The sequence below is a fragment of the Haliaeetus albicilla genome, chromosome 16 (assembly GCF_947461875.1).
Source record: "Haliaeetus albicilla chromosome 16, bHalAlb1.1, whole genome shotgun sequence".
Classification (NCBI taxonomy): domain Eukaryota; kingdom Metazoa; phylum Chordata; class Aves; order Accipitriformes; family Accipitridae; genus Haliaeetus; species Haliaeetus albicilla.
This window is the reverse complement of record NC_091498.1, coordinates 19,252,827-19,271,157: the sequence shown is the minus strand read 5'-3', so window position 1 is coordinate 19,271,157 and position 18,331 is coordinate 19,252,827. Positions and strand designations below refer to the sequence as shown.

The following is an 18,331-nucleotide window of genomic DNA, read 5'->3' as shown; positions in this document are numbered from 1 at the left end:
CGCCGCCCCGGGCCCCTCAAGGTCACGCCGCCGCCTCCCCGCCCCTGCCTTCCCGCTTCCCCGCCCGCCGGCGCCTCCGGGAGCTGCCGCCCGCCGCGCCGGCCCCGGCGCCCCCCCCCCGCCCCGCTCCTCCTCGGCGCTGCGCGCCGGGCAGCGCCCAGGCCCCGGCGCCGCGGCCGGGCGGAGCGGCTCCCCCCGCCTCGGGCGCCGCGGCCGCTCACCTGGATGAACTGGATGGTGAGCGCCGACTTGCCCACGCCGCCGCCGCCCACCACCACCAGCCGGTACTTCTCCTGCCCCGGGCCGTCCCTGCAGCCCGCGGCCATGGGGGAAGCCGAGCGGAGCCGATCGCGGCAGCAGCAGCAGCAGCAGCGCCGCCGCCGCCGCCGGGTGCGGGTCCGGCGCCTCTCCCTCTCCTCTCCCTCCTCCTGGGCCCGCCGGGGGCGAGCAGCCGCAGGCCCCGCCGCCCCTGCGCCCCGCCGCCCGAGTAGCGCCGCCGGCAGCGCCCCGCCGTGCGGTGCGGCAGCGCCGAGCTGGGGAGCACCGCCCGCCCCCGCAGCCAGGGCGCCGCGGCTACAAATGGCCGCCGGGGGGCGGGGCCCTCCTCATCGGTATGCTAATCAGAGCCACGGTATGCACGGCGGGGTGGGGCTTGCCGCTCACCGCCCCGCCGCTGTGCTCCGGCGGGCGGCCCGGCCCGGCGGGACACGGCCCCGGCCCCGGCCCCGGCCCCGGCCCCGGCCCCGGCGCACCACGCCTCTTTGCCTGGGACGGGCGGGTCGGGGCAGCCCCGGCGTCGCCCCTCGCCTCCGCGCTCTCCCTCCGGGCAGAGCGCCGGAGAGGGTCGTTACCTCACGGGTGTCCGTCCTCACGGGCTTTCCTGAGGCGCCCGCCCGCCGCTGGGCGCCGCGCCGACGCCGCCCAGCCTCTCGGCGTAGCCGCGGGGCGGGGGGGAGGCACCGCTGCCCCCACGGACGGGCGCCGAGCCGAGGCGCAGAGGGGCTCGAAGCCGAAGCGTGGCGAGTGCCCGGCCCGGCTTCAGCGGGAGGGCAGAGGGGGAAACCGGTCCCAGAGGCTCCAGCCCTTCCCCGCGCCTCATCGCGGCTTCTCGTCGCCGTGCGCCTGAGCGGGTCTCCCGCTCGTTCGGGCCGTTCGGATGAAGGCCACCCTCCCGCCGGGGGTCCCAGCCCCGCGGCCACCCCCTCCTGTAGGCGGTCAGCGCCCGCCGGTTGCGGTCTGTGGTGAATTCCCCTTGGCCCTTCACGTCCCCGCTGCCCCGGCCGGGGGCAGGCTGCTGCTCTCCGTGATGCCCCCCCTGCCTGGGGACGCGTTACCGTCCCGTATGTGTCTGGACGTCCAAAGCACCCGGCAGACGGCCGCCACACGCACTACAGAGAAGCAGAACTTTTGCTTGGTAGACCTACTGGCAGGTAATTCCTTCTTCCCTTCCTCTCCCCTGCCCCTTTTTGAAAAGATGCATAGCGACAAAATCGTACCTGTATGATTTTACCCGCGTACATACACACGCATACAGCCCTTTGCCAGCACGGAATGACAGTCAGTGGTGACCGCGTTCCTGAGCGGTGTAGTCACGCCAACAAGTCTGTGAGACGGACGCGCTCCTCCTGCCTAGAAAATAACAAAACCCAGAAGCAGTGGCCGTCTGTGAAGCTCTGTTGAAGGGACTTGCCCTGTACAGCAGCAGAGCTGGGTGGGGAGGCAGGGACAGCAATCCAGGCAACCCAAGAAACCCAGACTTCCCGCATTCGACGTACATTTGGGCTCGGCACCAAAGGAGGTGAGGGTCCCACAGGCAGGAGCCTCCTTCCCGGCCCAGACCCCACTGGTTAGCACTGCCTGCCTGACGCAGTGACTAACAGAGATCCACAGAGAAATAACATATTGTGGAGCTAATTAAGAACTAACGTGATACCATATATACGCAGTGATGTACCCATAATCTTAATTCCACCATTTCCTAATTTGTCACGCTGAACTTTGCAATTCTTTCACTGGACTTCTCTGCTTAAAAAAGCCAAACTGTAAAACCAAAAGCAACATAATGAATAACGTCTTTCAACACCCATTCTGTCTCGGTGGAGGGCAAGAGCGTCCCACACACAGGAAACAAACCGGTACCTTGTGAGTTGACAGGGTAACTTTATGAGAGGGAGAGGACGGAGACATTTTGTCAGCGGGATTCACAGCTGAGTTTTGGAAGAGGAATGCCAGGACTCGGGCCCCGTTGGCTTGGTATTCTCCTGTAGGGATAAGCTGCTTTTTCACATCCATTTCCTTATTGCCCTGGCTGATCAAAAATATGGAACAAATCACACATGAGAGAATGCATAGTCTAACATTTTCCAGTTGGGAAGAGAGATAAGTGAGTGGGAGATATAACAGAGGTCTGTAAAGTCATAAGCAGCACAGAGAAGTTCAAGAGAAAGTCTCAAAATAGGAGAACTAAAGGACACCTAGTGACAGTATGAAGAAACAAGTTTAAACAAACAAACAAAAAAAGATAGTGTTTTCCGCAGACACAATCATGGAACTGTGGAAGTCGCTGCCACAAGGGGCTGTGGAAAACAAAACTGCATCTGAGTGACGAAAGGTTAGACAAAGTCGCAGAGCATAAAGCAGCTACTAGGCACAGCGACCAGGGACGCAGTTTTGACTCAGGAAGTTTCTAAAACTCTGGCAGCCTGAAGGCAGGGTGGCTGTGAGAAACGAGTTGCTTTCCACGTGTCCTGGTTCCGGTGCTCTTGCCTACGAATTGCTGACTGGCCACTGTCAGGATCGGGAACCCCTGCGAGTATTAAGCCAGCAGGACAAGTCTTCTCCTAATTCTTAATTATGTTCTCTCGCTTAAGAAAAATCAAAAGTGCGGACTATGATGAAGTGAAACTGCAGCTAGTTTATCAAGTATTAGGTGTTTTTTAATAAAAATACAGTTACGGTCTCATAGTTGGCTATTAGTACAGTAACCAGTAAACTCCACTGTCAGGAATGGCAGTGACATGAAAAGCAGACTTTAAGTGAGTTTTAAGAACACGCTCATCTCTATGCAAACTATTGCAACAGGATATCTGATTTCTTGGTTTAAAGATACATAGAAAACCAAACATCTTTATTTTCCCTTACCTTTTTTTCAGTTTCATTATACATCCTTTTAAATAGCTACTCTCTCTGATGTGGCTATCCAGTCTTGTGAATTCTACAAGAAAATCTTGTTGTTTTTTTAAACAACACTGACAGATACGCTAAAGGATTAAAACAATGAACACAATCATCCATTACGATAAAAAAGACTCTGTTGCAAAAAACCTGTTACTGTTAAATTCTTTGCATTTGTTATTTTTGTTAATGGAATCCAGTTTCATAAATAGAGTGATATTCTTGCAAAGCACAAGGTAGTGATCAGAGGAAAACAAGAGATGGACAGCAATTAATGAATAGCATTTTTTCTGTAGTTTTTTAACTGCATGCAAAGATCCCAGTAAGATTTGTTTTCTCTTTGTTATATAAACATAGGTAGAGAGAGAAAGTCTCAAGTACAGAGATACAGAGAGTCTAAAACCTTGGGTGTTCAAACATCTATGCATAATAGGCACTTTATACATGGAAACAGTTGTCTCGTACTCCCCATGCTGTCAAAGGACAGAAGCTGGACCCTCCAGAGGAGGGCATCAGGGCAGAACCAGCCCTGGAAGTGCCAGTCTCTACTCCCTGCACCCCGAGCCCTGGCAGAGACTCGGCACCTTGTCTTCCCTCGCGAGCAGCCCTTGCTGTGAGCCCTGGTTTCAGGAGACAAGGTGTGAATAAAGACATGGAGATGAGGATACAGCACGCTCCAGTTTCATTTCAAGACCAGCTAACCTGGGAAGGGCTGAGTGGTGAGGTGCCTAGAAGGTGAAGACAAGCAGCTTGTGACTGATACGAGGTGGCGGGGGAAGATGATTCAAAAGGGGTTTTGTATGGCCCATGCAGTTAGGAAAATAAATTTTGCAGCACCAGTTTGCATATCCCTAGGGAGGTAGAAAATGCAGGGTTTCATAACAGAGAGGAAGAACTTGAAATATCAAGACTTGAGATGATGAAGACATGGCCAAAGTTTTGATGAAGCGGGTGGGAAAGAAAGTATAGCTTTTAGAACCGTTAACATAGAAAGAAGCTGCGTCATTTCAGGTCTAGCCTGAATATGCGTATTTAAAAAGAGACAAAATCAAGAATGACATCCAGATGGCAAGCTTAAAAGAAAGAGCACCATGGTGCTTTATATAATGACAGGAAAAAAAAGATTTCAGGAAGTGCTTGGGGGAAAGATCCAGAACTTTATTTTACATTGGCAGCCTGGCAAAGATGTGGGTTTGGAAGGTTAGAAGACGTGTATGCAGTTAGTGACATACTGGAAGCTAAAAAGTGCTCTGTGAGAACATAGTAGCTTAATTAAAAGAAAACTTGTTCACAGGCTTATCACAGAAAAAAGTTACAAAAATCTTTGGGACACGAGTCAGCGTGGTAGGTAACTTTAACACTGAGTTATTGCACTAATTTAGGATTATATATGTACCTAATGGTGGTACTTGTTTATTTACGTTGCTCAAACAGGCTTTAAACATCACCTCTTGTTCCGTGTGAATATTGTGACCTAAGGAGATCCATGTGCTGCAATTCTCACCAAGAACTCCACCACTGACCGTAAGAAGATGGGAGGAAACTGGCTTTCTCAAAACCATAAAACAAGAAGCTTGGGAGAAAAGTTATAAACAATTTGATTTTCCTTGGGATAGGAATGTAAGAACTAATTCAGAATAAAATGGGCAGTAATTTTTCCTGTGTATAAAAAAAAAAAAGTGAACTATTTGTTACATTATAGTGAGCACCCGGAAACTAGAAGAAAAGATAAGCCATTTCTCGTTGGACACACTTATCAGTTTCTGTCTAAGTAAGGAATAAAACTATTTTCAGACAAGTAGCTACAGCTTTTTATAAATGTTATCTATTTTTGCATCTACCTATTCCAGTAAAATAGTCAGTCGTAAACACTTCAAAATGTGTCATTTTCTCTGAGGCTTGAAATTGATCTACAAAGGAAAAATACTATCTGTGTTGTGTCGCCCCCCCTTTTTTTTGCTGTACTTTCTAAGATGGGATTGTCAATTTTTATTAATTATTATCATTACTTTAGCAATTCAGATGCATTTATACCCAGTTGTAATTACAAAACAATAACATCCCAAGAGAAAAGAGTAAAATAAACTGTGTCGGAACAGGCTTTTAGACAACATTGTTTAAGTTTATGATGGTATATGTTTTCCCTAACACTTACATAACTGCACTGAGCAATTAACATGTGGGCGAATTTATATATATATATTTTTTTTTTTTTAGAGAATGCACCAGCATCAGTTCTTTAGTGAGCAGGTCAGGTTTTGCACACCCAGGCATTCAGGCAATCCTCTAGCAAAACAAGCAATCCAATCTTGATTATTTTTTTTCCATATATATTTAGATGTTATGTATGTGTATATTTTTACATATGTATTTATTTATACATTTATTTTGTGATATTGCTAGGATAGAAAAGAAGCAGGAAAGAAACCCAAACTAGTACCTTTTAGACCTTCTCCACAGACCCTAAAAATGTGAAAGCGAGCCCAAAAGAAAATTTCTCCACAAATCACCTCTAAATTACTGCTCGCAAGAAGACCCTTGCTCTATCGGAAGGGAGAGCGTACCTTTTCTGGTCTCTTTCCAGATGAAGTGAGGAACCAGGGGTACAACTGCTGCTGGTGGTAGACAGCAGAAGCAAGCTCGGGGCAGATGACATTTCCTTGCCGTTCAGCATGGTGCCTTCAATCCCTTACACCGCAAACCTCTTTCCATCTACTGTGGTCGCCACTGACCCGGCTTCCTCGCAGTATGGGACCACAGCAGGGCATTCCCCGGAGGCTGGCGAGCCCCACGCGCGCCTCCGGTCGCTGTTTGCGCCCCTTGCAGAGAGCTGCCCGAGGCCATCACGGGGGTCTCCGTGGCATCTTCTGAGACCTGTCTCTGGGCCGGAGGGATAGGGCAAGGCCAGACCTTGCTGGCTGGGGGCCCCCAGCATCCCAGAGGAGCTTGCGTTGTGGTGCCCACGCCTCGGTGGGTAACCGCATCCGTGGATTCCCGACGCGGGGGGCACGCTGAGCGCTGTCCCCCAGGAGCAGGCAGCTGCCGTGCAGTGCCGGAACGTGCCCCCAGCGCGAGGTCTGCTGCAGAGCCCTGCAGCTCCCGACCTGCTGCAGTGGAGCCACGGCTGGCGAGTTCAGGGTTGAGAGAGGAGGTGACACCTGCAACTCTCCGTCCCCCTAGCTCGCCTCCGTGTGCATCCCCAATGGCAGCACGTGCCAGCTGCGTGAGGGCAGTTTGGGGGATTCGCAACCTGCCAGGCTCCGGTTCACAGCCCGGCGAGCTGCCCCTCTCTCATGTCGCGCCGCGGGAGACCCCCCTCCAGCCTGACAGCACTCGGCAGCCAGGTTCACTGCGCCCGCCACCTCCACGATCTGGGGGGCTTCAGACAGAAATGAACCGGCAGTGCTGTCAAAGACAATCCCACAAACCACAGCTGGATTTCCTTGGCCAGAAAATGAGCTATCTTCATCGACGCACACAGCTACTTTGTGTGCCACAGTATGACAGGAGCCTCTGCCCCGCACAAGGCACAGAAACTGGGGTTTTTTTCTTCACCGCCAAAAGGCTAAACACTGCTGGTTTCCTTTCCCGTCATACAGGATATAAGAAACTTCTTATTTTCCCCTAACGCTCAGAAGCCTCTTTGCTTTCTTACATTTATGATGTTTGCACAGAGTGATGAGAGAGAGGCAGGATAACAAAAAGATAGTTTTTGTGTAGGAAATGCCTGGATATCCAAAACAGCCTCTGAATCTCAAGCTGGAAACAGCCAGATTTTCCCACGCCTTTTGGTCATGCGCAATCCTGCTGCCCAAAAATGGAACGAGGCAGTTAGCTTTTGCCGCCTGCCCCAAGAAACCTCTGCCCACTCACCTTGTAAAAAACCTGAGGGTTTGTGGGCACATCTTAGTTGGCTTCTATTGTTTTCCTGGAGTTGGTAAGATAGTGCAGCCAAGAGAGCTGTGATGTCAAAGCCGCATTTCCACTACTCACACAAAGCTCCCACACCAGTGCTGCTCTTCTAGATCCACTTAATTGTGATAGTTAGGCTTGAATAGAGAAAGAAAGGGTGAGAAATTACTTAGGCAGGTTGGACTGCATCACCTGGGCCTGACAACATATGTTGTAAAGTACATGGTGAGCAATCTCGGAGGCATTGGTGGTTACCCTCCGCACTTTACAGAAGACGGGTGAGAAGTCCAAGAGGCTGAAGAGGATAAATATGTTAAAAAGGAAGAAAATGAAGAATAGAGAATTATGGATCAGTCACTCTAATCTCATTTTCTGGAAAAAGTATTAAAACAAATAATTAAACTATTAGTAAATACCTGGAAGAAAACAAGGACATAACTGACAACCAATATGTTCTACTCTAAATTGTGTCAAATCAAAATATTTTTCTCCTATGATCCATTAACAGGCATTTGGGTAGGAGGAAGCAGTATGCATTCTACATCTTGATTTTAGTAAAGTTTCTGATATTGTCTTTCATGACGTGGTTATAAACAGGCCAGTTCCTTGTGTTATGTTGATGGTGGCACTGAAGCAGGAGCAGGGCAGGTGGGAACACTGGACTCAGTGATTTTCAGTGGTTCACTGACAATACTGAGGATAGTACCACAGAAGTCTGCAGAAGACCTGACCCGATCTAGTATTATTAAATATTTCAGTAATAACCTAGACAGTGAAACAAGAAAGCACGTCCTACATTTTCAGAAACTGCATGCTGGGGGAGAAGAAAACAGGACTTTCGAATGACCACAAGAATTAAGGAAAAGTTCTGAAAAGAGAGAATGTAATTCAGAAACAACACAGGCATTGTTCCATATGTAGACAAGAATTTGTTAGTTATTTGATTGCAGTTAAATATATTAGGAAAGAATGGGAAAAAAAATTACTTTCCCCTTCCCTGGTGCTTTCCCTCGCTTCTTGGTATTGTACAACACCTGAGCTTGAACTCCCTCTTTTTAGTGATATACTTTCAGAAATATGCTTCCTTGCATTTTATTTCTCTTGCTAACTCACAGTGTAATTTCCACGATAAAGGCTTGTATTGCCATTTTAGTATAATTCCTTAGTATGATGACCTACATTTCATTTTCTGCATGTTTCCTTCTTACGCTGAGATCAAAGGAGAGCTAATGATTGAGGCACTCTGGTCTTAGTAAAATTCCTGTCCTCCTTTTGCACTAAGGTGGTTGTGCTTCACAGCATTTATTTAGCAACCTGCCAACTCCGCTATTTCCTATAAACTCACGTTTTGTAAGGCCACTCGCAGCCTCATTTCTATCTCCCTTTATCCTTCATGACCCATTCTCATGGATTAATTTTCTGATGCGATTTTTCTAGAATTCGTTGTCCCAGTATTTCTGTACCTCAGCCGGATGCAGAGAGCCGTCTGGTTAATTCTGAGAACTCTAAATCCACACAGGAGCAAAATGCACTAGGAATCATTTACTGAAATGCATGACCTTGAAATAGCATAGTTCCATAGCACAGATGGAGTTTACCAGATGTCTGAGACTATGAAATGATGAGATTTAAAAGATTCAGTACTTCAGAGTGGTTTAAACAACTGAGATTGCAGTATAGGATAGAGATACTGGAGGTATATTTAAACAAGCACATTTATACATGGATCCCTGATTTTGGTGCCCAGACTAGTTTACCCACCCTGCTTCTACAGTGTGCACTTACACGTGCAATGCAGTTACATCCTGAGGACAGTGAAAGGTTTGCTTTTCATTGATATGAAATGGGGGGTTCTTTCTTGAACCATCAGAACTGGTCTGGTGGTGATAAACCCTCTGTTGTTGGCTGCCCAGTGCTTGGTTCTTCAAGATGTCACATTCTGATCTCTCGGCGACTGAAATGAGCAAAAATCCATATGATGTGGGATCAGCATCTAGCCAGAAGAGCTGTCCTTCAAAACCCTCACATCATCTTTTAAATTTCCAGGGCTAAAAATAGGGCAGCATGGATTCTTCACCTAGGTGGTGTCTTAAAACAGTACTGTTGTTAGCAATGGGGTTTGTACAGCAAGGTCCTGTCTGTAAAGAGTTTCACAGATACATGAATATTATTCTTTCTCTGGCTAAAAGCTGCTTGGGGACATGAATTTCTTTTAAGGAGATATTTTTTCTGTCCCCACTCTGTTTTTCATGCATCCTATCACCAAAGTGCCACGTTTCTTCATACTTCCAAGATGCCCCAACAGTTGAAGCTTCCCTTACTATCTTGGTCGACCCTTAAGCTACTGACCACTGTTGCCTATTAAACATAACAGGCCATCTCTACTGCTAGTAAATAAAGGACAGGCTAGTCTGTCTGTGTTTTCAAATGTCACAGCTTGCTGAAGTCACTGCTATTGCTTAGTGAAACTGTTTTCTCAGCCTACAACAATTTGCCTCAGCACTGTCATTTCATCATGTAAGGGTTAGTTGTGGGTGAACAGGAGAAGGTTCAGCAGTTCATTTTCTTTGCACATGAGAACTGAGATGCCAATGTAAAAATCCTGTAAAATGTGTCTTTTCCTCCTGTCTACCATTCTTCCCGTTTTTTCTTCCCATTCTGTGGGGAAACTCCTTGTTGGCAAACTCCCTCTCTACTGATTGCCTCTGCCGGTCTTGCCCTCAGATTCCTCCACCGCGTCCTGCAGCCTAGCAGTCTCATCACACCCCCTGCACATCTCAACACACAATGAAGAATGAAGTCAACTCCCTTTCCACCCTTTTCCCATCATCGACAGGCCAAGGAGCCCCTTCTCAGGATATGGGGTATTCCGACGTACTGCTGAACGGCAGCTTAAAGACGCGGAAGGGTGTTTTTTCCAAAACTCAACAGACATACACTACCCAAGTGAAATTGTTGTCTGCTGGCTTGCCCAATTTAGATAAGGGGAAATAGGAGTGGAAGAAGAATTGCTGGAGGTGAGGAAATAGGCTGTTTCAGAGTTTCAGCAATTCTTCCTCCTCTCCTTTTCCTCCTACCCCAATCTACATACCTCACGGAAACCCTATATGCGTAGCACAGTACCCTATATTCCAAACACCTTCTGTTTGGCTCCAGAGGCACTTGAGCTTTTGGTTCAAAGGTGATATTAGCAGACTTTGCCAAATCTGTCATATTTTGACCAGTGAGGCCTATTGCCAAGAAGAAGAAAAGCACTTGTTCAAATATGTGAAATTAGCTTATACTGAGATTTCAGCTGAGGAATTAACATTTAATTTTTCGTATTTGCACAAGTTGGTTTTTACCACCAATTTAAAGAACCTGCATTAGTAGATCACGCTGGTGGATTCTGTACCAACATGTCATAAAACCCAGTTTCTGTCACATGGAAATTACCGTCTAAATAGACAGAAGAAATATTATCCTGTTCGCAGACAAGGCATTCAAGCATGAACACGCTAAGGAATATGCCTGAGGATACGCAGAAAGCCTACATCAGTCAAGTGAGCCATAGTGGGGAATAAACAACACAAGCCCTTTACTTCTTCTCCAGACACTCTGTATCTTCCTTAAAATCAGCCTATTAATTCACCACCAGCAGCACCACAGGTGAAGAAGCTGTTTAAACAGATTTTCTTTTTGTTGTCATTTTTTATGTACATGAGAACAAGTGACTGAAGTCAATAAAAATCAATGAGATCAATATATCTGTTGTAGGAATTAATGAATTTTAAATATATGTATTTTTTTAAAAATTATATTATGCTTGTTTATGCTCTTAAATCACTGAAAATCAGAATCTATCTGAAAAGTGAAAATGTACCTATCAGTTGAAGAATGGGGACACTAAGGTAAAAACAAACAGGCCAGCTTGATAACAAGTGCATGATAAACAGTCATTTTATTGAAAAGGAGACTTTTCAGATATTTCCATGACATGTTGTTGCCACTTGAAATGTGGTGCCTTCTGGTGCTGTCTCAGAATATCTGGCAGAACATGTTGTATGTAATCAGACGCTATTTTTTCAATGTATAATTTTTTTAAATTCTGTCCTCTCTGATAAGCATTGTGCAAGACAAATATTCTACTTGCTAAATAACTTCCTTCAGAAAAATCGAACAAACACATCTCCAGGATTTTCTGTTACTAGCAACTCCGACTCCCATTTTTAAAAGTCCATAACGCAATAAAGCAAAATTTTTAAGATGCTTTGGCTCACTGTCAAATCTTCTATTAAAGGAAAAGATATTAAAAAAAAAAGTAGTAATCACACAAAATAATAGTGGAACAAATTATAATAATCATTAAACCTACCATTAAATCTAAATTTACCTTTCTATTAGTTACATAGAATAAACAGTCACATTGAGGAGCTTACACTGTGAGCCCACTGAAATGTGGGCATTCACCACTCACTGAATTCACTCCTGTGCTTAAAATGGCACTTTCCTTTACTACCTTGTAGTAAATGAATGCTAATCAGTAATATTCCAGCAAACTCTTACCCAGCTAAATCACTTCTTGGTTCCCCAGGCAGAACTTATGTGTAGACATTTTCCAAAAGCATTGGCAAGGCTAGGGCCTGATTTTAACCAGCAATGTTTTAAAAAGCAAAGGGAAGCGGTGAAAATGAAAATCAGCAGAGACAATGCTAAATAACACATTTGGTGGCGATGAGAGCGTTTGTAAGATATCTGACCCTGAGGTCAGCACATCTTCCCTGGCCGTGGCAAAGCTTGCGCAGGAAACCAGCAACTTTTTCTCACGTTATCACGTCGGCGGGGAGCCGTGCAGGGAAGCGCAGGAAGCGACCTGCAGCTTTCCTGGGTTCTGGCATCAAGTCTAGTGCATTAGATTTGCACTTCTTCAGAACAGCTCGTGAGACGCAAGCAAATATTTGCACACTTGGCTCCCCGCAAATGAAAACATTTAAGTTCTCGCTTGAGCACTGCCTGCTAACAAGGAACGCAGTGAAATAGGAGTGGATCAGGAGACTAAATTCAACTGTGCTGAGGTCCCTACAACTGCGGTACGTGCTGCCGTACTGCTTCGGACAAGATGCAGTCTGGTTCCCTGGACTGAAAAGCCGTGCATGAGGTTCGGAGCTCTGCCTTCCTGCAAGTTGTCTTTCCACCTGCCACGTCTCACCCCGGCCACCCTCTCCGGCACGGCCTCCCATGCACAAGCTTTTGCTTCTGATCATGTTCCTGCCTCACTCGTTCCTTGTCCTGTTGCAGGTGGCACGGTAGGCCTGCTGTCCTGTTCTCCTCCCAGCGCTGAGTTCGGTCACAGACTGAGGCAGAATGAGAGGCTTCACACTGCAGTCACGGCAGCTGCTCTGGGAGGACACCCAGGGTGAACTGGCTCTTCCTGGACAACCCTCGGCTTGGGGAAGAAGACAAAGGCATTGAGTTTCTGAAAGTCTTTGTCTCTATAATTGCTTTGTCCCTTGTCAGCTGAAGACTCCGGGCCAGGGAGATGAGCTCGGCCCAGTGGGTCAACCAGCAGCGAGATGCAGAAGTTCAAAATGAAACCCGCTGGCACCACCACTGCGCTGCACCGTGGTTGCCCCTCAGAGCCTCGTGACTTCTGAGTCCCACCAGCCAGCGGCCAAGCAGCCTGAGGTGGACAAATCCAACACGGGCAAAGTCTTGATTAAAGATCCCAAGGCCATCCTCCAAACCTTCTCGCTCTGGACTGCACGAGTGAGATGTACCATTGAAACATCCGGGCCACCGCTCTTCACAGGTTCCCTATCTGACAAGGGCCACTCTCCCACCCAGTGCCCGTCCCAGAGCAGCTGCAACCTCTTAACCCAGAAGGGCTCCCACTCAGTTGTCAGTAGGCCTCGGTGGACCCACCAGCACAGATTTACAGACATCCTGGCAGGCTTCACTAGAAGGCCTCAAGATATCTGTGTTTTCCCCTCCTCCAGCGTCAGGTTCAGAGGGGATGCTGAAAGCTTCTTTCCAAGCAGGATCATTCACCGCATAAGGTGGAAGAGGCTGAAACCCCTCTGTGCTGTTGGGTGATGAAGCCATACCCAACAGTGGAGAAGAGGGCTAGTTTAACCACATGCTACGAATGCTATGAATAAGCGGAACATGCTTTTTTCTTTGCCTACAATATGGCAGGTCCTGATTGACAGACTAGACACAAATGTGCAAACTGCACAAGCTGCACAGATCAGTGCAGCCTTGATGACTGCTGTGTCCTCCACAGCTTCTGCAAGGAATTGGCTGAGCCTTTCCATCTGGGCCAGGAGAACAAGGTCTAGTTTCTTTAGCAGCTTTATGCCCATCTTCTGCAGTCTGTGAGTAGTAGAGGAAACCAGGTGACCCCCTATGTCTGACCATGCCTTCATTAACGGGCTGAACTGAGCAGGTTAGGGTGGAGTCCAATTAACTACACATGACTTCTCTATCTCATTCTGTTTCCTAGAGGAGGGGTTTAGCTTTGCCTGCTTTACCCCCTCACTCTCCAGGGGACCTCAATCCACACTTCTTCCGGGCAAGCATGGTTATTCTGACTGTGTCTGTCCTGGCCCTCTATGTCTTTTTTGACCTTTTGAGCATTCTGGCATGCAGCTGTGATTGCTGCCTCCACAACCCTCGGGAAACATCACAGGCTGAGGGCTACGTGTTTTGCTGGAGAAAAATGCGGCTGACAAGTGGCTGTGCCATGCAGCTCAGGAAAGGGGGCAGGGTGAGGAGAGCTTTGCTTGCTGTCTGCTTCTTGGGAGGCAGTGAGGAGAGTGGCAGAGGGAATAAGGCTGTGTAAGTAGCTCGTGTGGATGGGGCAGTAAGACTTGATAAGGGCTCATAAGGCAAGGGGTGGAACCAGCTGGCTGGATCCTGCAGGACAAAAAAAGCACCCTTTCGCCAAGGAAATCTTCCTTCCCCCTGTCCACAGTCACACAAGACCTTCGGTCCTGTCCTCTTCTCTCCCTTTTTTGTCTCTAGAGAAATTGGCCATTTCCCCATTTACCTGGGCTTTTGGCCAACTCCTCTGTTCATGGAGTGGCTCTGCCTTCTGAACCTCACAAAAGGCCACCTGCACCCCAGATGTTACTAAGCCTCTCTGTTTTGTGGAGAGAAGATGCCCCAATGGTCACCAGGTGGTATGGAGCCTGATGCCATTTTGTGTCCTCTCAGCCTACACCTAAAGAGGTCTCTGAAGAGAGGGGGACACAGCAGACATTACTCTTCCTTGTGCTCCATTAACTGGTCTACCTGGCACTTCTTGGGAGCATAACTCAGTGGCTCTAGAGGGACCCAGAATCTCTCCTGGCAGAAGCTGCAACTCGTACCCCCCTGACAATTGCTCAAAAAATTCGTAGAAAAGCAGCCCACTTACTTAGGCTGGAGCAAGAAGTACTGGCACAAGGGATCACTGATGCAGGCTGGGTCTAGGAGTGGGCTGAAGAGGTTTCCTGGATTTGTCTTCTCTGGGGGACTCTGTGGGGTCTAGAAACGGGATCCAAAGGATACCTTCTCCCTGTGATTCTCCCGCATAGTCTGTCAAGAGCATGGATATCCAAAGCAGTGTCAGATTTAGTGGTGTACTCTCACTGGAAGATCTGCTCAAGGTGTCTGTACCACATCATAACACGGGGAACAGCTGCCATGTCACCACCCTGCACAGTTCTTTCCTCAGGTCTTCAAGGACATGGACACCTTGAATTTGTTCTCATTCCCAGCTGGCAACCTCCTGCTAGTGCTGCAATGCTGTCTCCTTCAAGCTCTAGGCTGCTCTGTGCTGGCTTTCCTGGAAGAAGAGAAGGATTGGTGTTACCAAACAAAAAAAAAAAGCCCCCCGCCCCAAAAAAAAAGAGATAAAAGAGGTAGGTGTTTCAGCAAGGGGGAACCACAACAGAAGGTACAGCAAGCAACACAGGTGTTGTGGTTTAACCCCAGCCAACAACTAAGCACCACACAGCCACTCGCTCGCTCCCCCCACCCAGGGGGATGGGGGAGAGAATCGGGAAAAAAAAGTAAAACTCATGGGTTGAGATAAAGACAGTTTAATAGGACAGAAGGGAAGAAAATAATAATGATAATAATAATTATTATGATAAAATGACAATAATGCTAATAAAAGGATTGGGATATACAAAACAAGCGAAGCACAATGCAATTGCTCACCACTCGCCGACCGATGCCCAGTTAGTTCCCGAGCAGCGTTCTGCACCCCACAGGCCAACTCCCCCCAGTTTATATACTGGGTATGATGTCACATGGTATGGAATATTCCTTTGGTCAGTCTGGGTCAGCTGTTCTGGCTGTGTCCCCTTCCCAACTTCTTGTGCCCCTCCAGCCTTCTTGCTGGCTGGGCATGAGAAGCTGAAAAATCCTTGACTTAGTCTAAACACTACTTAGCAGCAACTGAAAACATCAGTGTGTTATCAACATTCTTCTCATACTAAACCCAAAACATAACACTATGCCAGCTACTAGAAAGAAAAGTAACTCTATACCTGCTGAAACCAGGACAGCAGGGAAATGATTAAGCAGGGGAAGTCTTAGGGAAGATGAAAAAGTGAGTTGCAAAGGTTAGAGGGCTAACAGTCAGCAGGAAACATGAGGAGCCTGACACATTTTGGGCCTTTGTACATCCTGAAAAGCACCTCAGGGTGTCACAGGATCTCCCAGAGAACTTCAGTCCACATTGGAGGATTTTGTGATGGTGTGGCCCACTTGCTGCTTTGAACACTTTAGGAGTAGGTACACAGTAAGTACCCACCTGAAGGTGGTGTGATCTCCTCTAAAAAGGTCGTAGTCTGCATGCACCAGAACTGCTCTGTGGTCCAAACCAACAGGCAGCACATGGGGACAACTGAGGGCATTCACTGCAGAGCCACACCAGCGCTCCAAGCCAAACTGCATATATATCTGCAGCTGATGCCTGGCATTGCACAAAACACAAATGTAGTTGCTGGTCCAAGGAAATTATAAACCAAGGACAAGACAGTGTTACAGCCCCAAGATCAGACAGAACAAGCAGACTCCTGATTACAGCTTGGCACCAGATCACATCACAAGCACAGTCCGACCGAGTATTGCCAGGAGTATTAGCCATCCCCAAAGGGACCAAGAGCAGGTGAGTCTGTGGCTTCAGCTGCAGCCCGCAGCAGCGAGGATCGCTGGCTATCTGTGGCCAAGGAGCCTCCACAGCAGCACTGTGCCCAAGGCAGGAGGAAGCAAGCCCAGCCTGGTCCTCAAGAGGAACATAAGAATCACATCACCAGAAGTCATTAGATGATGCAGCCAAAAGGTGCAGTCTGGTCATTTTGTTTGGATTTACCTGATACTAGTGAAATGACAGAGATTCGCCTTAGTACTGGCATTAAACTTTTTACACTTAAGCCCAAAGTGATAAAGAGACTTTGGCTTCCAAATACTTTCATCAAGCCGTGCCTTCACCCTTGCTGAAAATGCTTCTCAGTTTGTTGAAAGCAAGATTTCACACTACATGTTTGACCAAGCTTCTTTATAATTCCCACTCAGAAAAGTAAAGTCATTTCTCATTTCATTGTAGGAAGTCATAAAAACAAACCTGTCATTCATCCATGCCCTATAGGCTTTCTAAACTCTTTTCTTTTGGCACTTGTCTTACCATTGGAGAACCTCTCTGGATAATTGGTCAATGAAGTGTTAATGCTTTCTGGGGTGGGGAGTGAGAAAGAGACTTTTTTCCAGAAAGAAACAGAACAATGGCTAACATAGACAAAACTTCAGTTTTGTTCTTTGTTGACCTTTTAATATGGTGTATATCTGAGCAGGGATTCATCCTCACCACTTTTCCTTCGAGTCAGTCTGGATCTAATAAGGAGGGGCATAATGCAAAGACCGTCTTTTCACACCATTTGGGAACGGATTGGACACAGTAATAGTCATTACATCCACAAGCAGCATGATTGTATTATTTTCGTGTTTCAGTACATAAAAAAATCTGCCCTAGGGATAACAGGCAGGTCTAAGTAATGTACACATAACATATGGGCTCCTGCTGTGTATTTTTGACACTCCTTAACAGTGAGAATTAAGATCTATGGCTCTCATCTTTCAGCTGATAACATCAAGACAGGCTGCAGTGACTACACAGAGCCTTCCCGAAATCAGATTGGTCTCTGAGCAAACACAGCAGTTCATGTGGGAACTACTAAATAAGAACAATTCAGAACTGCTGCTTAAACTGCAGCATATATAGAAACAAGCCTTATTTACTGCAGCAGATGAAGCTGTAGCTGATAGTTGTCTCTAACTTGGTTCTGTGATAAAGGGCCATGCTTTTATTAGGGATATGGACAGGAACTACCAACAGCAGCTCATAGCTATGCAAAGAGGTAATCTCCGGTGGAAAAAAACCCAACCGTCACCAAATAATTAATCTTGCATTCCACTTGAGATCTCTCCCACACAAATGGGCGAAGGTGTGTCATGATTCAGATCACTGCCAAAATAGCACGACGTGGCATTTCTTAGTTTAATTGTTTCAACAGATCATTTATTTTTTCTGTAAGAATGAGTTTGATTTGAGCTCTCATCCTTGAAATACCAGGGTGAACTTCATTAAATGCAGTTTACCTTCACTGAATGACTAACAAGACCCCCGACGCTGTGGGAAGTACAGCAGACTGCACGCTCTCCAGGCAGCTAAGCCAACACCGCACATTGCCAGTCACAGCCATGCCCTCCCGTGTCCTTCAGCACATGTTCAACATAGGACAGCAATGGTCTGTGGCAAGTGGTGAGAAGAGAAGACTGCTAGCAAGACCCCTGAGAAGGCTGGATTTTGAGGGAGAAAGCCCAGGGGAAATAGGGGGACCCCACTACCGGGAATTTGAATCAGACAGACTTCTGTCTTCTCTCTTTTTCATCACGAGCCCTAAGAACAGCCATAAGGATGTTCTTATGGCCCAGGAGTCTCATGAGAACATCCACACACAGCATTGAGAAGGAACCCTTGCGTGCCTGCCACACACCTTACTCACATGTATAGTTTACTCGTTCCTCCAGTCAATGCTATTTTTTCCCTTGGAAATGTCAGAAGTGGCTTCTTATATTAGTAGTTTCAGTTCAGCACTTACTTACACAGTAGGGACATAGCAAGTATTTTAAAATAAGTTCCTAATAAGTTCATAAAGCCTTTGTAAAATCTCAATGCATTCAGCACGTACTTGTCTTTTATATGTCAGTCTGGCTT

General features: G+C 47.2%; 1 protein-coding gene and 1 long non-coding RNA gene across 2 annotated transcripts in view; one reads left to right on the top strand and one right to left on the bottom strand.

Annotated features, from left to right (window-relative positions):
• The window catches only part of RRAS2 (RAS related 2), a 45,618-nt gene extending 45,027 nt beyond the window's left edge, over window positions 1–591 (bottom strand). Inside the window, exon 1 of the mRNA XM_069803781.1 lies at window positions 222–591. Within this exon, the coding sequence (XP_069659882.1) occupies window positions 222–326 (105 nt within the window). The 5' untranslated portion in view covers window positions 327–591. The remainder of the gene's footprint in view (window positions 1–221) is intronic.
• A 316-nt stretch (window positions 592–907) lies between these two features.
• Window positions 908–5,057, top strand: LOC138689283 (uncharacterized). Its single transcript, XR_011328140.1, has 2 exons — window positions 908–1,430; window positions 4,609–5,057. It is a non-coding gene; the product is annotated as an uncharacterized lncRNA (long non-coding RNA).
• Window positions 5,058–18,331: the final 13,274 nt, after the last annotated feature.